The sequence below is a fragment of the Parambassis ranga genome, chromosome 2 (genome assembly GCF_900634625.1).
Source record: "Parambassis ranga chromosome 2, fParRan2.1, whole genome shotgun sequence".
NCBI classification, from domain to species: domain Eukaryota; kingdom Metazoa; phylum Chordata; class Actinopteri; family Ambassidae; genus Parambassis; species Parambassis ranga.
Genome location: NC_041023.1, coordinates 41788522 through 41815088, shown reverse-complemented (window position 1 = coordinate 41815088; position 26567 = coordinate 41788522). Strand labels below are relative to the sequence as shown.

The window sequence follows — 26567 nt, the reverse complement described above, 5'->3', positions numbered from 1 at the left end:
TAAAACTATTAATAGTTATATAGTTAAACTCACTGAGTTTGCAAAACTAAAAGCAAAAACACTGCTTTACACTCAATTCGCACTTTTGTAACACACAATTTGCAAATGTGTAAATATAATCCACTGCACAGCACTCTTTTTGCTGAACTGTAAACACAACTCTCTGCTTTTGTCAGGAGTTGTGAAGTGCGGACACAGTTGCAGAGGCACAGAGTGGTGTAAAATCAAAAGGCAGTTCTATATTCAAGGCCAGGAGGGCAAAAAGTACAAAAATACAAATAAATATCACACGTAGCGTGGCTTAGCATAGACTCAAAAGTTTAAAGTTCAAAACATAGTGGGCATAGTCACCAGAAGGTTCACGTAGTCAGGAGTGGCGAGGCACAAACACATTCCCACAATGATGAGACACACTAACTCCATGAATGACGAAACAAACCAGCACCGAGTGCAGGGAGGACTATATACACAAGACGAGACACAGGTGGCACACATTAGGGCAGGGCAGGTAATCACACGAGGAGGGAAACCACAGGAAGTAAAACTCAAGACAATACACAAGGTGGACAGGACTGTCAAAATAAAACAGGAAGCACAAGACGAGGCAAACACCACAAGGACAACAAGACTCAAAGAACTAAACAAAAACCCAAGAACAAAACACAAGCCTAACAACTACCTGGACTATCACAGACTAAACTAAAAACATGTTTTCGTCAACATCACATCTGATGTCATCCAAGGCGATACACCGGGGATAAAACTGCTTGGTATGACGGATCCATGCTTGGCAGTCTTCAACTGCAGTGTCCCTGCAGGCAGCATTCATGGCATCAAGGGGTGGTCATGTGGCTCCATGCCTTAAAAAAACTCCTCTATGGGATTGAGAAAAGGTGAATAGTTCTTTGGAGCGTTCACACTGGGCTTTAAAATGCCAATGGGTCAGAATAAATCCACCACACAGATGGGGGTTCCGATCATGCTGCCGTCTTCTTCTATTGTGCTTGTTTTTTTATTTTTTTTATTACAAAAGCTCACCCCACTTGCTTCATGCTACATATAGTATAATAACTATAATATAGCTTCCTGAAGTGAAAAGGTATAAATGCAGAACTGAGCACCAGAGGCTAAGCACCACTTCCACTGTAAATTCTCACTGTAGCTGTATTGTTAGTTTGATTGCAGAGCAATCAAACTTTAGTTCTTCTACTTCTTTTCTTGTGATTTTTTTCTTCTGTACACTTTTTGGCTCAGCATATCTTGAGCATACTTTGTGCTATTCAAGTGTCAAAATGTTCAGCTTATTGAGGACATGATGGGTTAACTTCTTTTTCAGCTACTTATAGTTTTTAAAATATTACGCTTTTTCAAAAATTAGTTTACAGTTTTTTTTTCAATTGCTAACAAGCATTTAGCCATTCTTCAGATACTTTTTCTAAACTCTTAACACAGACACACACCTACAAAATACAATCGGACAAAGGGTTAATTTCATTCTCAAAAACACATTCTGTTAAATAAACACTAACTCTTTGTTTCAAAATACAATACATCTTTCACTAACACACTAACCTTACCGAAACACTGGAAATCTGACTCAAAATGAAATCATTCTGTCACACAAAAACACGTGTTTTCAGTTCACAAGGTACATGCATTGCATAAAACATGTAGCGTAAAAACAGTTTACGCTACATGTTTTTTCGTGTTTTCGTCAACATCGCAGGTGATACACCAGGGATGAAACCGCTTGGTATGACGGGTCCATGTGGCTGATGGTCAAAAACTTTCCACCTCCATGAAGAAAAAAAAATCCTCTATGTGATTGAGAAAAGGTGAAGGAGCCAAGAAGAAGAAGCCATTTTCATGCAAATTATGGTAGAAATGTTTTAGACAAAATAGTGTTTTAACTGTCCACAAGAGAACCCACACAAATAAGTCAAATGTTTGCCAAACAGGTGTGACAAACTGAACCATGTGTTTGAAAAATGTTCCTTGGTAGGTTTTATTTCTGTGTACTGTTGAATGTGAACTGACAGCTGACACTGAGATCTGTCATGTTGATTTGTGTGTCGAAAAAAACATTTTTTTTTTATGCAACCAGTTCAATGAATTGGTTTCCTGAATGAACTGTTAAATAATTTCTTTAAAACTATATCAGCTGTCTCTCAGAATGTGATGGAGGTAAAGCATGCTGGGACATGTTCAATCAATTGCACTGCATTTCTGCAGTATCATTTCCTTAACATAGCATGTAACACTGCACCCTGATTGTCTGTAGACCATTGTCAATTAATAAATTCAAATTAATTCTATAATACCTGACTTATTTTTCTACGAAGGTTTGAATTTTGTAGGCACACACACACGGCCAGGTGCCATGGATGGACAGTGGCAGAAGATTAAAAGATGAGTAGCAGTCAAGGAGGGGCTTGATGGCGTTAGAAAGAAGGGATTATGCCTTGTTTTTGCAACCGGTTGCTGACTCAGGTTTTCTTGTCGTATCATTTTTGATCTGCAATAAAGACTCTGCTTCAGAGTTTGCCTGTCTACAGTTATCTTTTTGACTTTATTTTTGAAGATGTGAGTTAGTGACCTCAGTTCTCATATTTCACAAGAATGTACAGAACAACAACAATTTGTGTTATATCTTCCATCGTTATTTCAGGTGAGGGAAATAAAGAAAATAGTTCTTAAAAACGACACAATTTATTAGCCTCTGTCTAGCAACTTGGCAGAGCTCAACTCATCCTCATACAGGGGCATACTCAAAACATTACATGCTTACATACAACATAACTACGGTTACCCGTAGGGACCAAAATACATAACAATTTGGACTACCGGTAAATGATGGCTTTAGAGGACCTGCACAGCTCAGCTGAAATCATTCAGACCTCAGTGCTACACATGATGGTATCATTTGATGGACTGTGTAGTCCTGTTTGGATGTCAGATTTTATATGGTCCACAGCTTCTGTTTTAAAATGGGTTATTTTTGGCCCACAAGCTAAACAGAACCAGAATTCCAAAAATTGACTGATGAAGATGAGTGTAGAGTCACTAACATCAGCTCACAGTGTGATGAGCTCCTGCTTCTTATTCTGCAACAACTAGATGAGGAAGAATATAATTTTCCTGTGTGCATGCAGCAACACACATCAGACAGAGAGCCTGACTGCATCACTGTGAGGGTCCTGATCAGCACTATGGACAGCTGCCACTTGTGTCTTTGAGTGCTGAGATTTTCAAACACGTCTCTTACAGTTTTTTTCTGATTGCTTAAGCACATTTCTGTAACTATGTGCTATTTGTGTAAAACTCTACACACAAATAAAAAAACCTTGATGGTAATAAAACACTCACAGTAGTAACAATTCTGTTCAACGTCTGCTGTCGCTGTGCTAGTCTTTGTTTTCCTCTTCCCCCTCCTTCCTGCTCTAAGAGTATTGGCGGTCGGCAGCGAACTTCCAAGGCGCATTACCGCCACCTACCGGACTGAAGTGTGAACAGTTGATTCGACACTAACTATGATTCTTACAGTTTTTCTCAATTGTTTACACACATTTTCTGAAAGCATGCCTCATTGTCAGAACGCTACATACAAATCCAAAATAACACACACAATGGGCAAAACCCCTCAATTCTCCTGCAAAATGAAACATTACATTCTAAACAATATTATTTCTTCTCAAAATGGGTTTATGTTTTCAAATGACACACACAAACCATCATATGATTAGACATTTATAAGAACCAGCTGAACACTGATGTGCTCAGTGTAAAACACTGTGACGAATGGAGTGTTTTCCAATGACTTGGTTTTTTGGTTCAGTGTTACACTGACAACAGACAGTACATACATAAGTGTGTTGTAAAATATTTGAGAATATTGTTTTTATACTCAGAACACACACATACACAGTAACATTTTATTATTTAAGCAATGTTTTCCCTGGCCTAGCATGGCGAATCCAGTCATGAAAATCATCAGCTGCCATATCTCCACATGCTTCCTCCATAGCTTGGAGAAGAGGTATACGCGTTTGTGGATTTTGGTCATACACATCTCCAGGCAGAAACAAAGTCCTCAATAGGCTTGAGGAATGGAGAATATGGAGGGAGATAAACAACTAAAAAGCGTGTGTGGGCAGTGAACCAGTTACAAACCAGAGCAGCCCTGTGGAAACTTACGTTATCCCAAATGACAACGTACCTGAGCTGCTCTGGGCCATCTACCTGATCTGGTGGAATGAGTGTGTTGTGTAAGGTGTCCAAGAATGTGATCAGATGGGCGGTGTTGTAGGGGCCAAAGGTAGCTACCGTACTACTGTACTCATTGAGTACTGTATTGATATGCAGTACTGCAATTTTCTAGTGAGAGTACACACACCAATCCATTGCTCCAAAACAGAGGTGCTCACCTGTTGCCCTTGTATGCTAAAGCTTTGATTCCTCTTTGTAAAACTGTGTGATGATTGTTTGCCCTTGTGATGAGTCAGTGTGCATATTTGAATATTTGGCAGTGTGTTCCTTGTGAAAACAAGATATGTTCTGCATGAAAATTGTACCAAAAGCAGAGAATTGTGTATACTGTTTTGAAAAAAGTGTGTTTTAGAACTGCAATTTTGCTTATTCAGACAAAAAAAAAATATTTCACTGTACTGATAAAACCAGCTGACAGTGAGCAGTAGTCTTACTTTAGTTTAACATTAATCAGCCTGTCAATGATGGACGGACTTATGTTAGCAGACAGTAGCTAAATGTTTGCGGGAGAGGAGAGAGAGTGCACCCAAGGGTGAGGGAGAGTCTGTGATCTTATCCCCGTGGGGAAATTCTATTTTGTTATAGACAAATAGAAATAAAAGATAAATTAGAACATGGAACATCCTCAGCATTGTCCTGCAGATGTTGAAGGACCTCAGCTGCCTCAGAAAGTAGAGGCCTCTGGCCCTTCCTGTAAACAGTGTCCACGTTCTTACTCCAGTCCAGTTTGTGGTCCAAGGACATTCCCAGGTATTTGTACTCCTCCACCACCTCCACACTGACCCCTTTGCTGCTGGTAGGGGTCACTGGAGCCTTTGTCCTCCTCAGATCAGATAATGGTGACTGGCTGACTTTTTACTTACTTACTGAACCCTAACCCTCAGTCCCCAGCTGTTCATCACAACCATGAGCATTAGACAGCAGTGCAGAGGGAGCAGCCCCAGTAGCAGTTTCAGCACTGGACAGAGTCACCAGGATACAGCACGGGTCAATGATTTCAGCACCGGACAGCGACAGAACAGGCCTCTCCTCAGTCACAGGAGACTGTGAAGCCAGCAGCTGCTGTAAGTCTGGTTTCAACATACAAATGTGGCACAGCCTGCTTTTCTGCCTATGGTCTGGTGTGGCAACTATGTAATCATGGTCATTTACTTTTTCTAGGACTGTGTAAGGGCCAGTGTAACAAGCCTGCAGAACTGACCCTGGATACATGCTTGTACATAAAGTCTGCACTATATGCTTGAAAGGGAGTGGAAGGAAGAAGAACTGATTTGATTCCACCCCGTCTCTATCATTCATAGAACATAACCAGTATAGCTGCTTCCTGTCATACTGTAAGCACATACATACAACAACACCATAGGATGAATCTATGCATAGAAACAGAATCACACAATATACTATAATCATCAATAATTTAATATAATTAATTCTTAGTTTTAACCCTTTGACTCCACATACAGACACACACAGACTCTTCCTGGTGGTTCTCACCATCAGGACTTTAAAGTTGCCATAACCTCTCAGACTGTTAGATGTCTCTCTCAGAGTGAAGAGTTTCTGAATGTTGGTAATAAGTTATTATATGCTTTAAACAGGATCTGTGCTGTGCAGAATGTAACAAGATGAAGGATTATTAATACTCTTGACTGGAGAAAAAATGGATCTGTGTGTGCACCTTGTGTATGATACATATTGCCATTTTTGTAACATGAAGAGTGGATGTGTTGAGTTTTGGTCATTATTTGATACCTTTAACATCATATTAGAAATCTTTGTCTGCTTCTGGTACATGCTTCTGGTGGCTCATTGCTTTGTAACAATGTAACAATGTAACTGTTAGTGCTATAAAAGCATTTCCTTAAGAAAATACAAGTTTGATTGCTGCAGCTGAAGCATTGCTTTGAATGCTGATATGATGGATGCTCTAAATTTCTGGAGAATCTGCAAAATGAATATAATTTGCTGAAACACGGTTAAGAATTTAAAAAGATGAAGCTCTTATTTTGAACAGTGGAAAATCTTTGAATATTATGAAGATATGAAAAAGAAACAGCTGAAGACACGAGCGGTATGAAGTCATGACCTTAAAGAATAGCATGTGAATATACCATATGAAAGGTCTGAGGCTTTTGAATTTTTATTAATAATTAAAATATTATAACATTTAGAAAATAACATGAAGTTGACATGAAATGTCCTCTGTAAGATGAACATTTTAATAGTTGCATGGCTGAAATCAGTCAATATATGCTGAAGATACGCCTAGCAACAGCAATCAAACTAATAACAAGACTTCGATTGCCTAGCAACGGAAATCAAAGTAAAAAGAAGAAATAAATGTGAATAACAAGACTTTGATTCAAACGAATCAACTGAAGAAGAAGGAGGAGGGGAAAGAGGGACTAGAAAGACGAGCAAAGCGACAGCAGAAGTTCAACAGAAGTTTTCCGCTGTGAGTGTTTTATCACATCTGAATGGCTGCTGAGTCTCTGAGAGGTTTTATCAGCGAGCGGCTAACTGCTGCTGCTGCTGAAATATTGGGAGCGTGTGAACAAACTATCGTCCAGTACGAGGAAGAGATGGACCGTCAGCGCAAACTGCTGGATCTCCTCCTGAAGCCTGAGATCAAGATACATAGAACAGGTATGTAAACATGACAATGTCACGGAACAACAACGTCTCTGTTTGAAAAGAGTGCACATTCAGCACATAGTGTTTCTAACAGGAGAACACTGACTTCATGACTTGAAGCTACAGATGTGTCCCTCCAGCTTTTCTCTCTCTGCTTCAGCTCCTCAGAACTCTGTGCTTCGTTTATTCACTGTTGAAAACTACGGAGCAGCTGCTGTTATTTCTCAGTTAGCATCAGAGATGAACGGATTGATCGGCCATGACTGGCGTCCGCAGATCAGCAGAGATATGACGATTTTATGCCGGTCAAATGCACTCGCGCACAAACCTTAGCTTAGCTTAGTTTAGCGTAGTCAATGGAGTTCAGTCTATCCAACATGAGTAACAGTGAGCAAAACACGCGCTCTATCCGCTGATGTGTGTGTGTATGTGTGTTCCTTAAAAGGCTTCTGTTATGATCTACTGCTATATAGAAAATAGCTGCTCCCCTATATAATGGCAGGGAAACACTGGTAAGTTTGCAATATGTTGTTGTTCCATAACACTGCACTTTCATGATGTGTATGGTCTGTTTTCTAACAATTACAGTAGTTATTAGTGTCTGAATGCCCACACTGGGGCACACAGGCTCGGGTAAAGTGGTTTGAAAAAATGAAATCGTAATCAGCTAAAATCAGTAGCAGCAGGTCAAACTCAGTCAAAAACTGGAAATCGGAATCTGGCATTCCTAGTTAGGGTTAAACAGCTTCTATAGAAGACAAATCATATTAACAGATTACTGTTGATCAGAAGCACAATGTGTATATTTAGGAGACCATGCAGTCTGAAACCGGAGAGATGAACATGTTTGTGCTGCTAACTAACTAAACATGATGTGACAGTAAAGGTGTGTTCAGTTTTTTACTTCAGCACTCTGAAGGGTTAATGAGAGCTGCTGTGGACTGTATGTGAATAAACTGTATTCTGAATAAATATCTAAACAAAGGCTCTAATGTTACCAAAAAGTGAAACCAACTGTAAAAACAAAAAGCTTTAAGTGTATCATTAGTTTTAGTATAAGAAGGTGCTGAACTGTTCAGAGGCTTGAAGCAGCTTGTAGGAGCAGCTAAACATCTTCAAGGAACTCTAACAAGTCCAGTTGTCCTGCTTCAAGCTTTTCAAAGGAAATGACCTGGATGAATCACTGAGGTTCAGACAAATGAGCTACTGTCATGGAGATCAACTCTCTGTTTTCTTCTGTCCCTTTGACCTGCAGATCTCCCTCAACAGCACAGTTGTCAAGTGGAGGATGTTCTGGCTGACCAGCAGCTCTGTAACCAGAAGAAGAACTCCATTCTGGAGCAGGAGGAACCAGTACCTCCACAGGTTAAAGAGGAACAGCAGGAAGTCTGCACCAGTCATGAAGGAGAGCAGCATGAACTGAAAGAGGAGACTGATCCCTCTATAGTAACTGCTGCTTATGATGGACCAGAACCAAACCATGACATGGTTCTCTCTCACAACGCTCCTCAAGGTAAAATGTCTCTAAAATGTAAAATTTGTGGAAAATCCTTTCCATATCAGTCAGTCTCCATCAGAACCTGAATGTTTATATTTTCTGTTTGTTAGCATTTTAATGTTGCATTAACTCATTTGGTTGTTCCAGGTTTTAGATGTTTCCATCATCACATTAGTCTTTGTGTCCATTTGTCCCTCCAGGTCTCCCTCAACAACATGACTGTAAAGAGGAAGAGATCCTGTCTGACCAGCAGCTCTGTAACCAGGACAAAAGTTCCAGTCTGGACCCCTTTGACCCGACTGTCATCCAATACAAAGAAGAGATCAACCATCAGGACCCACTGCTGAACATTATCCTGACACCTGAGATACAGTTACACAGAACAGGTATGTGAACCTACAAACAAGCAGTGAATCCTGTGACTCCTGTAGGGTTCTAATGTAAAATCTGAGCTCTGTGCTACATTTATATTAGGCTTAGTGACGAAAACTGGGCTCTAGACTAACTTTTTTTCTTAGGTGCACGAGCACAAAAGTTAAGTGCACTGCTTCACAATTAACCAGGCAGAGGTGGGTAGTAACGCTCTACATTTACTCCGTTACGTTTACTTGAGTAACTTTTTGGGAAAAATTTACTCATATGAGTCATTTTAATGTCTGATACTTTTTACTTTTACTCTAGTAAATTTGTAAGTAAATAACACTACTCTTACTTTGCTATATTGGCCAAACTTAGACTCGCTACTCGATACATGCATCTTTCTGCCTCAGCCAAGTGAAGCAGCGGAAGAATAGCTTATGGCTATAACTGTGTACTAACCTGACTAAAATCAAGGCATTGCAAATACACAACTTAATATTAATGTTTAAAAGAATAAAGCAATTGAAAATATTTATTTAGCACATTTAAACAATGCATAATAGGGTTGGGCGGTATTGAGGTATTAAGGTATACCGGCGGGGCACACAGGTAGCGACGGTATCATTTTTAATAATCCGCTTACATAGAAGATAAGGATCAAATATTAAATATATTTTATTTGATGCCTTGTGTGGTTGAATCTTCAGTTTTACTTCAGTAGTATAATGTATTTTATGTTTGGAGACGTTTGATAAAGTTTATGAACATGACGTGACAGCGAGGAAGAGAGAGAGAGAGCGAGCCGTAGTCGCACCTGTGACCGGGTCCCTTAGAAGAACACTGCTGAGACGGTATTTAGTTTCTGAGCGGTGTAGGCACAAGCCAAAAGTTTGGTACCGTGTGAGCCTACATTTATCATTTTAAAAAACTTTGCAGAGGAAAACGTGACCGGCAGGTTTTCAGTTTACCGGACAAGTGTTTTTATTACCGTGCGTAACTTCTAACATAAAGGATGCACAAGGCTGCGCTGTTAACGTGATAAAATTACAAAAACAAACAGAAACACATCAGGACTGGCTCATACCAGTTTAATACCGTGGTGTGCTGCCAGCATGAAATAAAAAAAAAAGTCTGTTCGCTATATGCGTTTTTAAATAACCTCAATAAAAACTATATTAACTCATCATTGAGGTTCAGTTTTTGACAAATGAGCTACTGTCATGGAGATCACATAAACTCTCTGTTTTCTTCTGACCTTTGCCCTGCAGATCTCCCTCAACAACACAGTTGTCAAGTGGAGGATGTTCTGGCTGACCAGCAGCTCTGTAACCAGAAGAAGAACTCCATTCTGGACCAGGAGGAACCAGAACCTCCACAGGTTAAAGAGGAACAGCAGGAAGTCTGCATCAGTCATGAAGAAGAGCAGCATGAACTGAAAGAGGAGACTGATCCCTCAATAGTAACTGCTGCTTATGATGGACCAGAACCAAACCATGACATGGTTCTCTCTCACAACGCTCCTCAAGGTAAAATGTCTCTAAAATGTCAAACTTGTGGAAAATATTGTGTGTCTATGTGTCTGACCTGCAAACGGCTCACTTGCGTTTCGAACCCAGGGCCTCTTGCACCCAAAACACTGATCATCCCACTGCGCCACAAGAGAATCATTCTCAATGACCTCACTAATGAGTTGTCGAATGTTAAATGAGTTGTCAATGCATTTTGCCTTCCAATATTACTGGAGTACTTGAGTAATCGTTGTAGCCCTACAAAAAGTACATCATAGATATTTTCTATCAACCACAATGGTATTTGAGATGTTAGAATTAGTATTAGTATTAGTATTAAATAACAATGTTGGTGATACAGCAGTACACCAAAGGCGCAATGGGAAACTCACTCTAAGCTTGAACTTGAAAACTTGAGAGTTCTGCTTTGTGTCCATTTGTTTCATTTACAAATTTGTCTATTTGTCCATTGCTGCTGACACCTGAGATAAAGTTACACAGAACAGGTATGTGAAACTATAAACAAGCAGTGAATCCAGTGACTCATGCAGGATCCTACTCAGTTCTGTGCAACGTTAAAATTAAGCTCAATGATCAAAACTGTGAAAAATGTTTTCTTGTTTCTTCTAACACTTTAGGTCTCACTCAACAACACAATTTTAAGGAGAAAGAGCTGATTCTAGCTGACCAGCAGCTCTGTAACCAGAACAGGAACGGCAGCCTGGATTGGGAGGAACCAGAACTCCCACAGGTTAGAAAGGAACAGCATGTTTTCTGCAGCAGTCATGAGGAAGAGCTGCATGAACTGCGAGAGGAGACTGAGCCCTCTATATTGACTGTTGCTAATGAAAGGAACTATATTGAACTAGAACCAAGCTGTGACGGGATTGTCTCTCACAACTCTACTCCAGGAAAAAAATCTGTAAAATGTAAACCTGGTAGAAAAGGTGAGAAGAAGTTTTCTTGCAGCGCATGTGGCAAATGCTTTTGTCAAAATTATGATTTAGGTATTCACATGAGAACCCACACAGGTGAGAAACCACATTCTTGCAAAACATGTGGCAGTTGTTTTTGTCAATATGGCCATTTAACTACTCACATGAGAACCCACACAGGTGAGAAACCACATTCTTGCAAAACATGTGGCAGGTGTTTTAGTCAATATGGCCATTTAACTACTCACATGAGAACCCACACAGGTGAGAAACCATTTTCTTGCAAAACATGTGGGAAATGTTTTACTCGAAATGATAGTTTAACTATCCATATGAGAACCCACACAGGTGAGAAACCATTTTCATGCAATACATGTGGGAAATGTTTTAGTCAAAAAGGTAAATTAACTGTCCATATGAGAACTCACACATGAGAAGCCATTTTTTTGCAAATTATGGTGGAAATGTTTTAGACAAAATAGTGTTTTAACTGTCCACAAGAGAACCCACACAAATAAGTCAAATGATTGCCAAACAGGTGTGACCAACTGAACCATTTGTTTAAAAAATGTTCCTTTATAGGTTTTATTTCTGTGTACTTGAATTGAACTGTGTACTTAATTGAATGTGAACTGACAGCTGACACTGAGATCTGTCATGTTGATTTGTGTGTATGTCGAAAAAAAACATTATTTTTATGCAACCAGTTCAATGAATGGCCAGGTGCCATGGATGAACAGTGGCAGAAGATTAAAAGATGAGTAGCAGTCAAGGAGGGGCTTGATGGCGTTAGAAGGAAGGGATTATGCCTTGTTTTTGCAACCGGTTGCTGACTCAGGTTTTCTTGTCGTATCATTTTTGATCTGCAATAAAGACTCTGCTTCAGAGTTTGCCTGTCTACAGTTATGTTTTTGACTTTTTTTTTGAAGATGTGAGATAGTGACCTCAGTTCTCATATTTCACAAGAATGTACAGAACAACAACAATCTGTGTTATATCTTCCATCGTTATTTCAGGTGAGAGAAATAAAGAAAATAGTTCTTAGAAACGACACAATTTATTAGCCTCTGTCTAGCAACTTGGCAGAGCTCAACTCATCCTCATACAGGGGCATACTCAAAACATTACATGCTTATGTACAATGTAACTACGGTTACCCGTAGGGACCAAAATACATAACAATTTGGACTACCGGTAAATGATGGCTTTAGAGGACCTGCACAGCTCAGCTGAAATCATTCAGACCTCATTGCTACATATGATGGTGTCATTTGATGGACTGCGTAGTCCTGTTTGGATGTCAGATTTTATATGGTCCACAGCTTCTGTTTTGAATGGGTTATTTTTGGCCCACAAGCTAAACAGAACCAGAATTGCAAAAATTGACTGATAGTTTGAAGTTTATAAGATGATATTGAGCATTTCCTTACCTCTTTTCACATCTGACATCATTGTTTTACAGACACTTTGTGATGAAATGACGTCAGCACAGTGTATTTAGTGTTGTAACATCAGCTAGGAGGCAGATGTGGACTGTTGTTCAATAAGTCTCCTCTTATTGAGCGTAGAGTCACTAACATCAGCTCACAGTGCGATGAGCTCCTGCTTCTTATTCTGCAACAACTCTGCATGACACACTGCTGTCCTACAGAAGCACATTCAGCGGTAGACTGAGACTACCTAGGAGCAGCACAGAACGCCACAGGAGGTCCTTCCTGCCAGTGGCCATCAGACCCTTTCTGTAGGGAGAAGAGCTAGATGATCATGTCAGGCATCACTGTCATTCCCTCCACTGGTCTATATTTATGTTTACTTAGCACTTAGCTTATATCTCCATATTTGTATCCATGTATCATATATTGTGCTCATACTGCGTACTGTACTCTGATTTGGATTATAGTGACACTTATACTCTTATACTCTGTATTTATCTTGTCTTATCTTATCTTATGCTCAGCTTTTTCGTCTCCAGAAGGAGTCCTAATTCAAAGGGACTGTTTTCATTTGTGATGTGATCAATGATGGTTTTACCACGATTAAAGAACACCGTGATGTAGTGACTTGTCATATTTAATGTAAGTATTAAATGTTATTAAATGCTAAAGTGTGGAATGAGAAGAGACTCGTGTGTCTGCATGTCAGTAACACAAAAGAACAGCTTAGCATAACGGTTGTCATGTGATTGAGGTTTGACTGAGAGCTTGTTCATATGAATCAATGAATTGCTAAGAAAGTGAATCAAATAAGAAGGAATTTTCAGAAGAACAGTATTTTCTTTAATAACACAGCAAAAATATACAAATAACATGCAGACATGAAAGAAACAACACACTGCTTTAACAATAGCTGCTTCCTCTCACACAGCCACACTGTGTTTCTGTGTTGGTTGTCAGCCATTATGGGGACGTTTGTTTTCTTTCCCAGAATCCTCCACTAACAGCTGCTCAGCATCAATCCGAGTAAGAAAAAACACAGTGTGAAATGATTTGAACAACGTGTGAAATGATTTGTCATGTCAATAGTTACCTTCTTCTCTGACAGCCGCCGTTGGAGGGCCTCGTTCAGTTCTTTCAGTTTTGCTTCGTTCTCCTGTGACTGCTGTGTAAGAAGAGCCATCTCCTTTTCCATGGCCTCGTGTTTAAGAGCATGTCTTGTAAACATGTCCACAACTTTACATTCAATCTCTAAAACTTGCCTCTGGAGGTCCTCCCTGGATACAGCAGGGTCACAACAGTTGTCCTATAACACACACATGCACGTTAATGTGATGACAAAAACAATCATTTTAGACAGTTTACTGAAGTGTGAAATAACTCACCATGAGACGTTGGATGAGCTGCATAACCTCCAGGCTCTCAGGAGACTCTAATTCTTCTAGTGAGAAGTCCATTATCTATCAGGACACACCAGAAAGATACTGAAGCTGAGTGTGTAACAATTTACATTGTAACAGCTCAAAGTGAAACATGAAACTGAAATTGACGTTGAACTTTAAGCACATGATTGTGATCAAACAGTGCAATAAAACTCAGTGTTCAGTAAATTAGAAAGCAGAGGCAACAGTCACAGGTCCACAGGGACCAGGGTCAGGATGAGATCTACATCTGGGTTTGGATTTCACATGATAACAATAGGAGCAGGTGGCTATGTGCACTGGCTAGGCAAGGCTGAAGCTAGCAGGCTAACAGGGGCTAACCTGGCCTTATTACAATATGGGTTAATGCTGAAAACAACTCTAACTCTCCGTGTCTTTGTTAGGAATCTCCTCATGTCCATTGTGTGTGGGGAGGGAGCAGAAAAGGCAAACAACATGTCGTCAGACAAATAAAACCGTCTACTGCAACTGAAAGTAAACATTAGCTTCCTCACAACTTTTCTAAGTTGATTTAACATCAACCTAACGTCACCTGGGGCAATGTGACAAAGCAGTAAGGCTTTAGCATGAGCTGGACTTTGTGGGATGACACTGACGTCACCTCCTCCAGCTTCGACCAGCACCGACGGTTCTCTTTACGGTGTTTTACACTCGCTCGAAGAAAGCCACTGGCTTTGTTAGGTCCGTTACTATAGTAACGGTATTGCAGCGCTGTGGTAACCGGGAAAACATGGAGTGGATTTCAGCGGTGAGGTTGTTCTTATGAACCAAGTGGAAGTTTTTCACGAGCAATCGAAACAGCGTTAGGTGGAGTTTCCTACTCACTAAATGTGGGGGGGTCCAAACGGACCATTTTAAAATGTGGGGGGGGGGGGGGCACGTCCCCCTCTGGTATAATGGTAGCGACGCCTATGGCCCAGTTACACATTTAAACTTGAAATAATAACACAAAACAGTGAGGGGCACTTCCTGCACTTTCGGACATTAAACAGTGAACAGTGCAGTTTTCTGAATAAAGTACACTGTCTGATGCTGGAACTGTCCTCTGTGTCCTTACTGCTGGTGGACTTTGTAGCTCTCAGCACTGCTTCACCTTTCAGACAAACTTTCTACTGCCTCTATAATCTAACCAACATTGCATGGAAACACTAGCAAAGCTGTTATTTTAGACCCTGTTCACACAGATTTGCTGGAATCTGGCTAAGCTCTGAACACAAATGCGGCTAACGACTCTCGCTAGCATCGCCAAACTCACAGGGAGGGTATCCAGGTCATGTACAAAAACACTAGAAAGGAACAAACTAGTTACACTAACTAGGGACTCACATTTCTAAATTTACATGCAGTTATAGAGGAAAAGACAAGAAGAATGCAGAGCTGCTGAAACTTACTGTAGTCCTGCTGCAGTGGATCCACACGTCCTGCTGGAAAGTTGTCTGTAGCAGTCAGACACACACTGACTCGTACTGTCAGATTCACCGAGAGGAAGTTTATATTTCACTTTGAAGCTCCGCCCTCTGTTTGTATCAACACCCTCCCGCCAACATGGAGGCCATGCTGGCACCATGTTGGACATTGTTTACATGAATAATAGTTGTGTATTGGTTGTATATTTGGTCATGTCAGTATTGTGTCCTGTGTAACTGCACTGATGTTGAGTTCAAACAGTGATTTGTGGGCATTTTGTGAGAATCACCAACCAGGAGTGAAACATTCAGTGTAAGTGTGAGGATTTAGCTTCAGCTGAGTCACAGGGTGGACGTGAAGCAGCTCAGTCACGTCAATGGTCACTGCTGAAGATGACATGAAGTTTTTGAAGTCACACAGTCAGCTGGTTTGTTGTGCTGCTGTTGTGTAAAATTTGGACTGTCAGATGAGTGCAGACATGTTGGATTTTGTTCAACAACTGACAACATAAATTATAAACACAAAGAAAAATGTGTGTGTTATCTAAAATAGAAAAACACGGATGTTCAGAGAGTTCCTCCGTTTGTCTGTTTATCGCCGTCTTTGTGTGAAAAGTCTGCATTGAGCCTGGCCAGTATCCAATGAGACATTTGACACAGATGGACATGATAATAAGCTGCAGCTGTTTCACATTCGTCTCCTTTGTCCAGCTGATCAGCCGTTCACACTGGAACGTTAGCAGCAGCAGCTGATGTGCATTTGAATGGTGTCTGCACAGACACACTGCATGGGCACAATGCTGCTCATCATGTCACAGATGTCTTTGTCTGTAGGACACAATAATTTCTGATGGAAATGTTTCTTCAGGACAGTTAGTCAAAACTGAGTGCAGTACATAACACAACAGTACCACACAGAGGTAAGACACAGAGGCAGCTGCAGCAACGTGTTGTATACCTGACCTTGTTTCTTAAATATCAATAAAAAAATCAATAGACTGTGACTGTCCTGTTAGTGTGGCCCCAGCCTCATTCATACTCTGATGGAGTCTCGTTAAACAGCTGTTTACTGCCTGTTTACCTGCAGTCAGTCATCAGATGAATCCATGCATGTACTTTAGCAGCTAGGAGTGTAAACAGCCCCATTCCATCTCCTCTGTCTTCTATTGGTTGTGGACTGTGTGGCTGCAGATGTTTTTATTTGTTTGTGGACAAAGTCAAAGGCTTCAAACACTTTCTGTCTAAAGTAACATTACTCATTGGATACAATTACACTGAAATGATGATTTCATTCCTTTCTCTGGAGTCAGAGTTTCTCTGGACACTTTATTTTGGCTGTTTGTTTAGTTTCCAGGATCATCATTTCACAGTGATTCCGATAAAATTCAGATAACAGAAAGGCCTTCCTGTTCTCACTTCATTGAACAAATCATGATTTTGTATTTTCATTGGCCACTGAAGTAGAACAGTGGTAGAATTGTAACCTTTTAAATGGGATTCTGTTTGGTTACCATAGAAACCACCACTTTTGAGTTTGGTCTGTTGAGTTGTTAAGCTAATGTTTTCAGGGTTTATCAGTTTAAGAGTAAACAGCTGTTTAACATGTCTGCAGTTATTGTTGCAGTCTGAGGTGTTTTCCAAGCAGGAGCCTCCAGGATGGAGACATGCTGAAGTGTTCAAAATGACTTCTTATCTTTATTTTATAATTCCAGGACTGATTGATTGATGGAGGATGTTGTACTTGGAGAGAGTGACACTAACATCACCACGGCAGAGGTGAGTCACTTTAACATGAAGCTACTCTGTGCCGTACATGTATTTCATTACACACAATAACAACATTAGAAGTTTATCATAGTGTTTCATTTATTCACTGGTATAGTTCAGAAGTCATTGTTCATCAATCAGCTGAGTGGGGTCGTTGTGGTGGTCGTTATAATGGGATGGTGGTCCCTGATAGGTGTGCTGCTGAGTGGGGTCATCATGGAGCAGGTGAGTGGTGTGAAGTGGTCCCTCTCAAACCTGCAGTAGAAAGTGTTGAGGTCGTCTCCTGTGGTTTGTGATCTCCACACTGATGCATGGTCGTTAGCAGAAAAGCTGTTTTCATCTCTTCTGAGTATTCCCATTTTGCCACCTTGATTTCCTTGGTGAGAGGGTTTCTGGCCTGTCTGTACAGGACTCCTGTAGACCTCCTCTTTGGCCTGCAAAGATGTCTCTGGCAGTGAAATGTGGTTCATTGTTGCTGTATGTGTGAAAGGACTTTGTTGGCACATACATCCTCACACAAACTGAAGAGGTCACAGTGTGTGTTTGTTTAGATCAGACTCTGCAGCATCAAAGACACTCAAATCTGTGCAGGACAAACAGTCTTGTAGGTCCTGCATGCCTCCCTGGTCCATTTCTTCACAGTCTTTATTACAGACTTTGTTACACACAGATCCATACAGAGCTGTGGCTCCTCCAGCCTAAAGTTCAGGAAGACTTTTGATATCACAGTGAAAAGTGGGAGAAGCGTTGAAAGAGAACTGCCTCACAGTGAGAAGCTGTTCCCGGCTAAATGTAATCTGATTACAGCATCCAAAACAACATAGAAGATACAAAACACACAGAGTACCAGAGAGCTCTGTGCAGAGGCAACTTCTCCTACCCACAAGACTGTGCTCTATAATGCATCATGAAAAAGTCAAGGTAAATGGAGCAACATCATCAGGTTACTCCTCTTGTATGTACTATCAACCACATGCAGATTTTTACCTTATTAAATTAGTGGCTGATACTACTTTGAAGGAAGCCTGCATGTTGAATGTTGCTCACATGATGACATCACTCTTCACTTCCTGTTTGTAGCGCTGCCACATTTATACCAAAAGCCAGGTGGTCAGGTGACTCATCTGTCAGCTGACATTGAAGTGAGGAGCAGGATTGTTAAACATGTTTGAACTACAGCTGAAGATACACCTGTGAACACTGAGCGTCAGGGAGTCTACCAGAGACCTGAACTGTGAAAAGGAGTCTGTGGTTGAGGAGGATGGGAAATGGTTGGAGAACTTTCAACTAGTGACAGAACCTTTTTTGTTTTATGCTCGAGTTCTGTGGTGGTGGTGTACCATGGATTGGCATACTCATAACATCCCATCCAAATTCAAAATGTCTTCCTTGCGAAGTTATTTGGGCAAGAGACACATCTGAAAACATGTGTCGTTGTTGGCAGGATTTGAACCTGGGCAGGGAGACCCCAATGGATTTCAAGTAACATGAACCAATCAATCATAACATTCTGATGACTGACAGGTGAGCTGAATAACACTGATGATCTGGTTACCATGGTAACTGTCAGTGGGTGGATATATGAGGCAGCAAGAGAACATTTGTGTGTGTGTTTGAGTGAAGGGGTGAATGTTGGTCTGGGTACTTCCTGGTTGTTGTTGTTGGTCTTTTTCTCCTTCTTTGTGTGTGTGCATATGTGAGTGAGTCGGTGAATGTTTACTGGCTGTATTAGCTGCAGTGCATATTTATGAAAGGATTTGATTCTTCAGCATTGAGCTGTGTGAGTGCTGCTATCAGGAAATCAGAGTTAAAAAAGTGAGAGCAGAAATCCCCCAGAGGGCTGGACCTGACTGCTGTCCTGATAAAGACATGAGCAGAGACGGCACATGAGGAAGACTGTTTGGAGGACACACAGAGTGGACATGGGTCACAGAGTGCTGCTGCTGTTTGTGTCTCTGGAGCATGGGCAGCTGCGCCTGCTCCACTCGTCACCGGCTGATTGTTCACATCTGTGATCAGTCATCAGTAAAACCTGCTGCAGCTTCCATCTAGTACATGTGTCCAATGGAACCTGAACAACATGTCAGATAAACACATAGAAACACTATACATAGTTTGTCAGCATTTATTATAACAATCACCTCTTTTCCTCCTTCACCCGCTATCAGCAGGAAGGTTCTCCCTTATGAGCCGGGTCCTGCTCAATGTTTCTTCTTGTTAAAAGGGTTTTTTTTATTTCCACTGTAACCCAGGTTATTTGTACTTATGATGTTTCTTTCTTTCTTTTTTTCATTACGTACATTTTTCGAGTGTGCCTGGAATGCAGCACTGGCGAGCTTCCCGACAGGGGCTCGTCATTGCTGCGTACACAGGATTCCAAGCGGCCCTTAAACGCGGCACTGCCGAGCCCCAGCAGAGGTAGCTCAGCAGCGGATGTGCGGACGAGACGAAACTATCCTCGGAAAGTTTGAATGGTAACAAAGTGATACGCTGCTGGAGCAGGTGTGTCAGGAGCTAGAGTGAGGACTTTGTGGCCTGTGTGTGGATTTAGTCTATGTGGAACGGCTAAGGATGCGCAGAAGAGGACACGACGTCACACACAGTGTGTGCTTGTGTGGCTTTGTTTAAGTTAATGTCCGATCGTAGCTAACATAATTACAACCAAATAATATTAAGGCGAAGACTGGGAAGGAAGAGAGCAGTAGCTGCGTCTACAGCTAACGTCTGTACAGAGATGTGTGTGGGTGCGGAGTGGTGGGATAGTGACGTGACTGCTTTTAGCGACACTGACTTCATTCATAATTTCAGAATGACGAGTACCTTTGATTACGTCTGCGAGCGCCTTCCTGCATCACTTTTACAGCGGCTGTGTCCCAATTCAGGGTCTGCATCCTTCGGAGTGCGCATTTTAAGGCCGCTTACATCACAAAGCTGCGCGAAGGCTGTCCCAATTCGCCAAAAGTCGAAGGGTCCTTCAAATGCGTCCTCCAAATGAGTCCTCCTTTTGCCTGAATTTGGAGGACGCATCGCTACCATCCTTCGTGGCCTTAAATATCCCACAATGCTTTGCGGGCCTACTTTTTGTCCAATAGTACAACGACGGACCAAGCGAGCGGCACCGGCAGGAGTGCCGAATTCACATTTAAATGTAATTAAAGAGCAGTAGTTCGAGAGTTTTAAAATGCTAGTAGTGACAGCGGCATTAAAAAAATGAGTTTCATATTTACAAACATGACGTCCTGTTGATACGAGGCGCTGTAAACTAAACGCTTTGATTGAATGTTGTTTCTTGTTGTTTACTGTAGTATAGTATAAAGTATAGTTCACGTGAGGAGCAATATTATCGTTATTATATCAAACGGTCATTCTGCCTGTTGTCATTTTGTTGAAGGAGGAGCAGAGGGAAACAGAAGAAAACCTGACAACTGATAACGGAGGATGTGAGGCTGGAGAGAGAGGGAGAGAGAGAGAGAGGGAGAGAGAGGGAGAGAGGGGGAGAGAGATAGAGAGAGGGGGAGAGCAGAGAAAGAACGGACAGACCTCAGCTCATTGAGAGGATGTTGGACAGCAGTGATTTTATGTTCTGTGTTATTTAAATGTTACTTATTAAATTAAAGGATGATATTAAATCGTTCTTGTCTCTGTGTTCTTAAACTCTTCTAACCTTGTTACATTATGTGTTTCATCACCTATTTATAATTTAAGTAAACTTTTGAACAACTTCTCAGTGACCACAGTAAATCATTTATTGTGTGTGTGTTGTGTTATGTACAATATTTACAAAGACACAGTTTGAACATTTCTAACTATTTACCAGTGGGCATTATGAAAATGTACAGTTTATTATTTATAAAGATCAGCAGAAAATACTATTCACAAAGAACATATATATAAATGTTTGGCTGAGCAGGAGTCCTTGGTGCTGCTGGACTGGATGATGCCACGGTGAAGACCTTGGAGTCCTCTGGCTGTGAGTGGGACATCATCTGGGGGAGGGGGGTGTCTGTCTCCTCTGTCCACCACATCGTCCATCAGGGTTTGCAGAGCTGCCATTTTTTTTTTTTTATTTTTTTTTTTTTAGATACTGTATTAATCCCAGAGGGAAATTCGTTAGTCATACAATGACTAGCAAGGCGCGCCACAGGCTAGGGTGAAGTGTCTTGCCCAAGAACACACAACAGTGACTAGGGAGGAGTTGGGATTGAACCACCAACCTTCCGGTTATTTGACAACCCTGCTATCCCACTGCGCCACTGTTGCCCCACTGCGCCACTGTTGCCATGTTACTAAAGATGTTTTTAAAAAGGGCAAAAATAAAAATAATAACTTCAACAGAGCGGCTTCCAACGCAGCTTAAAATATGAAAAGCTATAAAATATGTATCCTCACCCTCCAAAGGTGATGATGGTCAGTACACCTCCTCCAGGACAGACAGCTGGTCCTGCCAGGGAGCCCCACTCTCCTCCACCCAGCAGTAATTCTCTGGTGCAGTGACAGACCTGATGCTTAATGACACATTAAAGCAGTGCTTTCAGGGTTATTTGCAGGGTTCTTACACACACTGTAAACCCGAACAAGTTCAGTAAACTCAAAATTTTTGATGTAACTGATTACATAAAAACTTTTGAGTTACTCTGCTAAAATTTTTGAGTTACACAATACTTGAAGAATATGTGTGCAGTTAACTTAATCTATATTCTGAGTTCAATATCATTTTATTAATTCACTTAACTTAATATTTATGTCTTCTTCACACTTTAATGATTTAATTTAATGACACTTATAAAAATAAATTATATGGACTTGAAAAAATCTACTGTACACAATGTATTATATCAATAGTATCTACTCAAAATATTATACCTTAATGAACTCAAAATATTTACCACTTGCAAACTTAAAACGTACATGTTTGTAATGCTCAAAACCAAAATAGCTGCTATAGACCAGGGGTCCAGCTAAAAAGGGGTTCTGCCCCCCAAAGGCATGCCAAAAAATAACTGCAAATTGTGCAGATAAAGTTGTGTATATGTAACTGTAGAACTGTAACCATATATGTATGATTGTGCAAGAGAAACATCATCCATGCAATAAAAGGTTCTTGACTAAAGTGTTTCTGTCAAAATTCCAAAAATTTATTAAGGTATAAAACAGCACCTTAAAACCTTTTAAAAAGGTATTACCAACTCTTATGTTTTTTTTTTTTTTTTAAATATCAGGCTTACTAAAACTGAAATATTGTAAACATTTGTATGTTTTCAATTTCAAATAATTGGGAATGAACAAATGTTCCCATAGTAGCAGCATGAACATCTAATTTTTATGCAAAAGAGGAAAAACATACCAAATAACAGAATTAAACTATAATATAAATAAATAACTGAATTGCCGTTAACAATGAGGGTATACTGATCAATGAGGAGGCAGTACAACATAATAAACAAAAAATGAACCTCTCATTCTAAACAGCATATGCAAAAGTGCTTTCAACATTTAAATGGACTGGTCTATAATATCAGACACATCTAAGAATGAACAACAGAACATGGCTGTCAGCCATAGCCTGGCATGTTGCTGACATGAATGCCTGCACTCAGCAGGTGTGCATTTCTCACCTTTTCTATTCTTTTAACAAATCATTTGTCAGGGAGAGTAGGCATGGTTTCAAAGGTTTGTTATCATCCAAGCACATCAGCACTTTCTGGATGAATGTGAATGTATGAGTGATTTTCTTTGGATAATCCATGTGTAATGCATAGATTAAACCAAGCAGCACCACAAATGCATCAGCCAACCTGGGAATCTCGCTCATAACAACTTCATCCTCTATCACAATGGATATGTTATCAGGGATGATGGAACCAGTCGAGTCAGGGACCACAGAGAAGAGCCCTAGCTGTATGTCAGTTGTCTCCATGTCATCCTCACCCTGCAAAACACAGGAAAACCAATTAAAACAACAAATCCAGAAGGATGCCACACAATCCTTGTTTGTAGTTAACAAGTTCACACCAACTAAACAAACAACAAAACCTAAGGAGTACTGGAGAGAGCAACATGAGCTAGAGTCATGCCAAGAACAGAGAGATCAGTCTGTGTGTGCAAGAGTGAAGTGAAAGTGAATACTTACATTCCAGGTTTTGTAGAATTCAGTGTCATGCTCCCGGAGATACACTGGAAGTGCACGAAGAGCCAGAGTGCGTCGGCTGTTGATATCACGTTCTTCCTAGATTGAGAAAAAAGACAAATTATAGAAATATCTTGGTAAGGCAGTGGAATGCTTCAGTGTTTCAATGTTAAAAATAGTTATATATATGATTCAGCAGGATAATCGACTACTATCAAAAATATTTGTGATCTGTAATGACAACACATTATATGATCAACAATGTCCCCGTGTTAAAGTCAAACATAAACTTACCTCCAAGTCATAAATTCTGAGCATCTCTCGCAGTGCCTCTGCTCCCTTTCCTGTCCTTGAGGACTTCTGTCGATACAGCGAAACTAGCTTTGGTGTGTATCAGTCAAGTTCACTGTAAAACTGGTTGCGTAGATGTACGTTTGTAATTCGATGGAATTCTGCAAACACCTGTACACGTATAAATATTTAGGTGTAAGAACAATGTGGAGTTGTCAAATATTTTCTACATGAAATGTTAAATATCAATTGCTTTTATTAACTTAACATACTATATATTTACCTGTGACTGCCTTCGCAATGCTGGCCAGTACTCCAGGAATTCCCTCACCTGTGGACTTCCTTGAACAATTTGTTGGCGGTGAAGAGCAAAGGTTGTGTGCATGAGCTTCTATTAGCATCTGGTCTCTCTCAGTCTTTTCAGTCTCTTGTACAATCTGTACTCTCATTTCCTCCAAAGTTGCCTCATTCTCTCCCCAGGGAAAGTTGGGCAGGTAATTCACCTCAGCTCTTCTCGCTCTTTTGATTTTGGAATGAGGATGATCATTTTCAGGGTTGGTACGGCTCCTCTTGCCTGCATTGACAGAGACCTCCACACAACCAGATCTGGCCAACTTAGAGCGATAATTCCCCATCTTGAACTTCAAGGCCACCTTCCATCCATACCATCCATTTTTACTTCCATGTTCTCTGAGGCATGGATGAGCTGCTAGAGCTTCAGCAGCCATACCCACTTCTTTGTCATGTGGATATGGCTTGAAGCTGTACATTGTTTCAGCCATGTTTTCCTTGAACTGGGGCGGAAGAGGTCCCACAAATCCTGCAGGGAAAGAATGAACAAATTTATTTCCAAATCATGATGAACGTCATAATCAAATTTTTTAAATACATACTTTACTCAACAATACTGTTGGTTGGTCACAATTACAAACTTCTCATATCCAACCGCTCTATGGCACTAAACATAACAGAGAGCACAATTTAATGATGCTTAAGGTGTAACGTATATTATTGTATATGTATTATTTTGTCAATTCCTTACTGGCGAGGGCAACTGCGTTAGACGACCGTTCTCAACATAATGTGATTTTTTTGATGCCGAATAAAACGTAAACTTTTACATATGCAGCAACTGTTTATATTAAAACATTTCAACAATATTTGAATATTTCTCAAGTCAAAGAACGGCTCTTTCCTCGTGTGTGTCGTAAGTAATGTTACCGACCTGGGAGGAGCAGCAACACTGATGATAATCACTAATTAAGCTTTAGTTTAAACATAAATATCGTTAAACAGCGTTTAACAAAAGATAACTGTATACAAGTTAGTGAACTTTTGCTAAACTTTTGTAACGTTACTCACCGGTTCGCGCGCGAAACTTTCAAATCCTGAAGTCGGCGTCCCAGAACACAAAACAAAGATAATAACACAATTTTACAACAGCACGGCGATAAAATCCGCGTTCTGTTGTTCCGTTGTGCAGGTTTTTCGCTGAATATTATTGTTGTTCCTCCTTTGTTCGTTTCGTTGCATCCACCGCTACGATCCAGCCATCTTGAATTTTCTGGGTACGTGCCCTGATCGGTTGGGTATAGTGACGTCAGACGTCACGTCCTCGCACGTACAACTGTTAACTTAGACGTTTGAAGTTAAGTGACAGTGTTCACTTACACTTACTAAGCCATGTGAAATCAAAATGAAATTATTCGTTCGAATACTTAATGTTTCAGTGTCAGGTGAACTAATTAGCCCACTTTGACTTACTTTGCATGCAATAGTTATGAGTTGGTAGTACTGTTCGGGTTTACAGTGCATTTAGCTATTTATTTAAAGTATTAAAATTACAAACAGACCCTGTATCAAGTCTTACAATTGAATCAAATATAAATTACATTTAATCATATTTGTCTATCTACTGGTTATATATCTAGCGTTTGCTCAGTAACCGGTATATTAATTATGATCAATAATATGGTTAAACAGCAGCTTACCGTCACCTCCCCACTGCGCTCTCCCAGCCTGAAGAAAATGAGCCGTCACCGGTTTTGCTGCCGCTGGAGCCGCCTCTCCTCTTCCTCCAACAACAAATAAATATATTAAAATATTCCAAATGTCTAAATCCACACTGTTGTCCCGTTTGTTGTCTAGTCCGTGTTGTGTCGCTGTCGCTGCTTTTGTTTTTCCCGGGGCAAAATTTATGACGTCGCGCCACAATCAGGAAGTGCTTTGAAGGCCAGACCGTCCCATTTACCAACGGTGGAGGATCCTCCGGAGGATCCTCAGGAGGACGCGGCCTCCTGAGACCGCGTAGGCTGCGTCCTCCGAAGGATGCAGACCCTGAATTGGGACACAGCCAGCATCTCCCTCATCCGTGAGCATGCGCGTTGGAGCAGGGCTCTACTTCCTGGCAACATGCGCTTGTTGCTAACAACAAAACAGCAGCTACAGCGCACCACATGTGAAGAAGTAGTAATGGTCGCAAGTTCAACAGAATTGATTCGCTGTGAGTGTTTTGTCACATCTGAATGGCTGCTGCTGAGTTTCTGAGAGAGTTTTATTAGCGAGCGGCTAACTGCTGCTGCTGCTGAAACATTGGGAGTGTTTGAACAAACTATCGTCCAGTACGAGGAGGAGATGGACCGTCAGCGTAAACTGCTGGATCTCCTCCTGAAGCCTGAGATCAAGTTACACAGAACAGGTATGTAAACATGACAATGTCACGGAACAACAACGTCTCTGTTTGAAAAGAGTGCACATTCAACACATAGTGTTTCTGACAGGAGGACACTGACTTCATGACTAGAAGCTACAAACGTGTCAAGTGCTTTCAGATGTTTGTTCAGAGCTCTATTGTAGAGGTCGACCGATTTATCGGGCCCGTGTTTATTTTTTTAAATATT

At 40.7% G+C, this 26567-nt stretch overlaps 3 protein-coding genes and 2 long non-coding RNA genes across 5 annotated transcripts in view; 1 reads left to right on the top strand and 4 right to left on the bottom strand.

Annotated features, from left to right (window-relative positions):
• The window catches only part of LOC114432368 (gastrula zinc finger protein XlCGF17.1-like), a 216880-nt gene extending 205245 nt beyond the window's left edge, over nucleotides 1-11635 (top strand). Inside the window, exon 3 of the mRNA XM_028400358.1 lies at nucleotides 11298-11635. Coding sequence (XP_028256159.1) covers nucleotides 11298-11635 — 338 coding nt within the window. The remainder of the gene's footprint in view (nucleotides 1-11297) is intronic.
• Nucleotides 1-26567, bottom strand: part of LOC114444837 (NACHT, LRR and PYD domains-containing protein 3-like) — a 383662-nt gene that overhangs the window by 263290 nt on the left and 93805 nt on the right. The window lies entirely within an intron of this gene.
• LOC114432357 (H-2 class I histocompatibility antigen, Q9 alpha chain-like) overlaps nucleotides 1-26567 on the bottom strand; it is a 267348-nt gene that overhangs the window by 212525 nt on the left and 28256 nt on the right. The gene's annotated exons all lie outside the window — the stretch shown is intronic.
• LOC114432406 (uncharacterized) lies at nucleotides 13892-15531 on the bottom strand. The gene is made up of 3 exons (XR_003670275.1): nucleotides 15468-15531; nucleotides 14020-14094; nucleotides 13892-13940 (listed from the first exon to the last, which is right to left on the bottom strand). It is a non-coding gene; the product is annotated as an uncharacterized LOC114432406 (long non-coding RNA).
• On the bottom strand, nucleotides 22643-25232 carry LOC114432400 (uncharacterized). The gene is made up of 5 exons (XR_003670266.1): nucleotides 25030-25232; nucleotides 23951-24487; nucleotides 23671-23838; nucleotides 23380-23475; nucleotides 22643-23178 (listed from the first exon to the last, which is right to left on the bottom strand). It is a non-coding gene; the product is annotated as an uncharacterized LOC114432400 (long non-coding RNA).